The sequence below is a fragment of the Trachemys scripta genome, chromosome 2, assembly GCF_013100865.1.
Source record: "Trachemys scripta elegans isolate TJP31775 chromosome 2, CAS_Tse_1.0, whole genome shotgun sequence".
Lineage (NCBI taxonomy): Eukaryota > Metazoa > Chordata > Testudines > Emydidae > Trachemys > Trachemys scripta.
Window position 1 is genome coordinate 164,230,061 of NC_048299.1, and position 3,894 is coordinate 164,233,954.

The 3,894-nt window shown below is 58.9% G+C and overlaps 2 protein-coding genes across 4 annotated transcripts in view; one reads left to right on the forward strand and one right to left on the reverse strand.

Moving 5' to 3' along the window:
- The window catches only part of TMX2 (thioredoxin related transmembrane protein 2), a 12,915-nt gene extending 12,537 nt beyond the window's left edge, over window positions 1–378 (reverse strand). Inside the window, exon 1 of the mRNA XM_034762173.1 lies at window positions 16–378. Within this exon, the coding sequence (XP_034618064.1) occupies window positions 16–204 (189 nt within the window). The 5' untranslated portion in view covers window positions 205–378. The remainder of the gene's footprint in view (window positions 1–15) is intronic.
- A 137-nt stretch (window positions 379–515) lies between these two features.
- MED19 (mediator complex subunit 19) lies at window positions 516–3,894 on the forward strand. 3 transcript variants are annotated; one of them, XM_034762176.1, is made up of 5 exons: window positions 516–890; window positions 1,764–2,020; window positions 2,239–2,335; window positions 2,498–2,592; window positions 3,473–3,894. In XM_034762176.1, exons 1-5 carry the CDS (start codon window positions 656–658, stop codon window positions 3,494–3,496), a joined length of 708 nt encoding a protein of 235 aa, XP_034618067.1. In that variant the 5' UTR covers window positions 516–655; the 3' UTR covers window positions 3,497–3,894. The 3 variants fall into 3 exon arrangements, with proteins under 3 accessions (XP_034618067.1, XP_034618066.1, XP_034618068.1); XM_034762175.1 differs by having other exon boundaries at window positions 520–890; window positions 3,502–3,894; XM_034762177.1 differs by lacking the exon at window positions 516–890 and adding an exon at window positions 1,260–1,565 and having other exon boundaries at window positions 3,502–3,894.

Consider the following 3,894-nt stretch of genomic DNA (forward strand, 5'->3'; position numbering starts at 1 on the left):
GGGGGCGGGACTCACCCAGTCGAAGTCGCAGGGGTTCCCGTCCTCGCGCTGCGTGGGCAGCCCCTGGCAGAGCGGCGGCAGCTTGCGCACCAGCAGGAAGGCGGCGGAGAGCAGCGCCGAGAGCGGGTAGTAGGGCCGCGCCAGCCAGCGGCAGAGCCCGGGCACCGAGTAGAACAGCGCCAAGAGCGGGGCCACGACCGCCATCTTCACCTCCACTGACCGGCCCGCCGCCGCGGGGACGACCACGCACGCACCACCGCTTCCTATTGGGCAACCACGACGCCAATCATGATGAAGGCGGGGACTGATGGGAGACGTCCATCCTCATGGGTCGCAGCCACTGCCACTCACTATCAAACACATCCGATTGGATATAGGGATCGCAATGGAGACGGGATCGCTAGAGCAAGGGAGCAATCAGATATCGAGCATTGGAAACACGTGATTTCCAGACCTGGTTGTCATCATAGGGCGCAAGGGAGACAACCAATCACGTCAGGGCTGAGTTAATGTACCTTTTTGTCCAATCAGAGACACACAGGGAGGCGATATGGGGCGGAGTAAAAAAGCGATTAACCAATCAAAGACATGTATACGACGGGCCGCCCTCCAATGAGGACGAGGCGGACGGTCATGTCCCCGAGGCACCAGGCCAATGGGAGGAGAGCGCGTGGAGCATGCTGGGATGATGGAGAATTTCTCGGCTCTCTTCGGAGGGGCCGAGCCACCGCCTCCCGCCGCGGCTGCCGCGCTGGGCTTCGGGACGGGGAAGCCGGGGGGTCCCGGCGCCGGGCCGCCCCCCGCAGCCGCCGCGCCCCAGACCGCGGAGGACGCCGCCCGCAAGGCCGCGGCTGCCAGCGGCCCCTTCTACCTGATGCGGGAGCTACCAGGTACGAGCTCGTGGGGGCGGCCCTGAGGGGGCTGGCCAATCGCATCGCTCAGACGCGTCTGATTGGCCTCTCTCTCCACCTATCTATGGCTGGGGCTGCTTTCTCCAGCCCAATAGGCAAAACAGACAGGCCGATGGAGGCGGGACTTGGGGGGGGGCAGTGGATATGAAGGCGTGGATTGGCAGCTCTGAGAGCCAATAAGGATGGAATAAGACGTTTGTGAAGAGTCGGGGAGATGGAGTCTCGTAGCCAATGGGAGGGTAAAGTTTGTGGGAGATGGTGGGGGGGCTGCTCCCAACTGGGTCCGCGTTAGCCATTTCCCAGACTCCTCTGGGCCAGGGCCAGTGCTGGTGGTGGGGAGGGGGCCCAGCGGGGCAGTGGAAGTGGGGGCATGTTACGCTCTCACCCGACATAGACCCAAGGCCCTGGCTGCTCAGCCCAGCTCCCCCGGGGGCAGGGCCGTCTTGTGGGGTTAAATCCCGTCTCCGCTCCCCCGTTGCCAGCTGGACACGCAAGTCTCCGTTGCTCACTGTGGTGCTGCCATGCCCCGACCTGAACTGGGCTTAACGGAGGGGGTCGCCCCCCCCGGTCCTGAGCAGGCCGGGCTCCGTTGGGCTCTGCCTGTAGCCAGTGCGCCACAGACATTAACGAAGCCTCACAGCCGTGCTGGGCCAGGCAAGTGCCGACCCCAGCTTGCAGCGGGAGAGAGAGTTGAAGTGAATTTGCTCAGGGCCAGAGGGGAAGTCAGTGGCAGAGCTGGGCAGGGAAGCCAGGAGTCCTGGCTCCCAGTCCTGGGTGCAGACTGCTCCATTTCGCTGCCTTCAGCAAGGCTGGGTGTCAATGTAAAGCGCTGCTCTCCTGGTTCCTTCCCAGGCAACATGGAACTGACGGGCAGCACCAACCTGATCACACACTACAACCTGGAACACTCCTACAACAAATTCTGCGGCAAGAAGGTGAAGGAGAAGCTGAGCAACTTTCTGCCTGACCTGCCAGGGATGATCGACTTGCCGGGCTCGCATGACAACAGCAGCCTGCGCTCCCTTATTGAGAAGCCACCCATCTGCAGCAGCTCCTTCAACCCCATCACTGGCACCATGTTGACTGGCTTCCGCCTGCATGCCGGCCCGGTGAGCTTCTCCCTGAGCTGCTGGGAGTGGGAGGGTAGCTTTGGGGTTGGGGTCAGGGCAGGGGGGACTCTGAGGTTTGGGTTGGGGGAGATGAGGCAAAGAGTCTGCTGAGAAAACAAAACACCCTTGCTGGTTGACAGGTGATATGTAGTGGGAAGGGAGGTGATGTTTGGAGAAACTCCACCACCCCCACCTACCCTGATCTTTGTCTCTTCCAGTTGCCAGAACAGTGTCGCTTGATGCACATCCAGCCACCCAAGAAGAAAAATAAACACAAGCACAAGCAGAGCCGCACCCAGGATCCTGTTCCCCCAGGTAAAGGCTGCACTCCACAAATCCAGCCATTCCCTCTCCCAGACATAGAGCAGCACCCTCCAAATCTTCACCAGGCCCCAGTAATGTCATAGCTAGGCCAACCCTCCCCCCATTTCCCAGGAGGGAACTCATCTGAATGCAAATATGTGTCTCTCTTTGCAGAAACCCCCTCAGACTCGGACCACAAGAAGAAGAAGAAGAAAAAGGAGGAGGATCCAGAACGGAAGAGGAAGAAGAAAGAGAAGAAGAAAAAGAAGGTAGGTGGCAGCAAGGGGGGAAGAACTCCTGGTTCACTTCCCCACCAGCCTGGCTATGCTCACCTTACTGGGGTGGGACAGGACTTGGAATGTATCCAACCCCCTCCTGGTTACCCCCTGCTCTGGAGCCTCCGTCCTAACGTAACGGCCCTGGAGAGATGGGGTTTGGATGTCGCTGGTGATCCATGTGGTCCCACCTAGAGGGGGCAGAAAAATAGGCTTTTGCCCTCTGAAAAAGTGTCTGAGAGAGAGAGAGAGAGACCCCCTCAGAGGTGGGTGGGCACTTGGTGTGGGTGTGACTCCTCCCTGGGAAGAGTGTGGGGGGGGTGGATGTTTGGGTAGGGACTGTGTGGGTGTGACCCCTCCCTGGGGGGGCAGTTTTTCGGAAACTCAAGACTCAAAGATTTTTGATTAAGAAATGCTGGTGTGGTGACTCCTGGGAGTTGTAGTTCAGGTTCCTCATGCCCCCTCTTCTATAGGGCAGGCTTCTTGGTTAGTCTACATCTCCCATGATGCACCACTTTCCCATTCCATGAGAGTCCCTGGCCATGGTGCACCATGGGAGATTTAGTTTGGCTAGGGAGAGGAATGGAGACACGGAGCGCCTGAACTACAGCTCCCATGAGACACCAAAGCTGCATTTGCAGATTGAAATATTGGGGGTGTTTGATTTTTAGTAGGAAACTGACATTTCCTGTGGAAATCGCATGCTGTTGGGGGACAAGTGGGTACACATAGAAACCCCAGTTAGGGGGCTGGAAAACACTGAGGCCAAAAATTCTGAGTCTTCTTTTTCCCCCCCCTTGCTCTGATTGGTCCCTGGGCTGAGGAATCCTGTCCTGACTCTCAACCCCCATAGCCCCACTGTGAATCCTCACAGGGGTCGATCTGTCTGTCTGTCTGACTTAGAACCGGCACAGCCCAGAGCACCCAGGCGTGGGCAGCTCCCAAGCCAGCAGCAGCAGCAGCCTCCGGTGAGGTGCCAACTCTGACCATGGCACTGGGATCGCTCCAGGGAGACGCCCATCATCGACTTGCTGCGTGCTGGGGAGAGCGGCGCTGGAGGCAACATTAGGAATACCCCAGAGCGGCTCGCAGGGGGGAACTGGGCTGCCCCACCGGGGGCCCCAGTGTGTACAGATATCCCAGGGCATCAGCCTGGTGGGAGCACAGACTCCGCTGGAGAGGGGGCACCGGCTGCTGCCTTTAAGGCTTGCTCATTCCTTTTATACCAAATAATCCTCTCAGGAGCAGAGGCTCTTTTTTATTCACATTTTAATTAAATCTCTGCTTGGAGGAGAC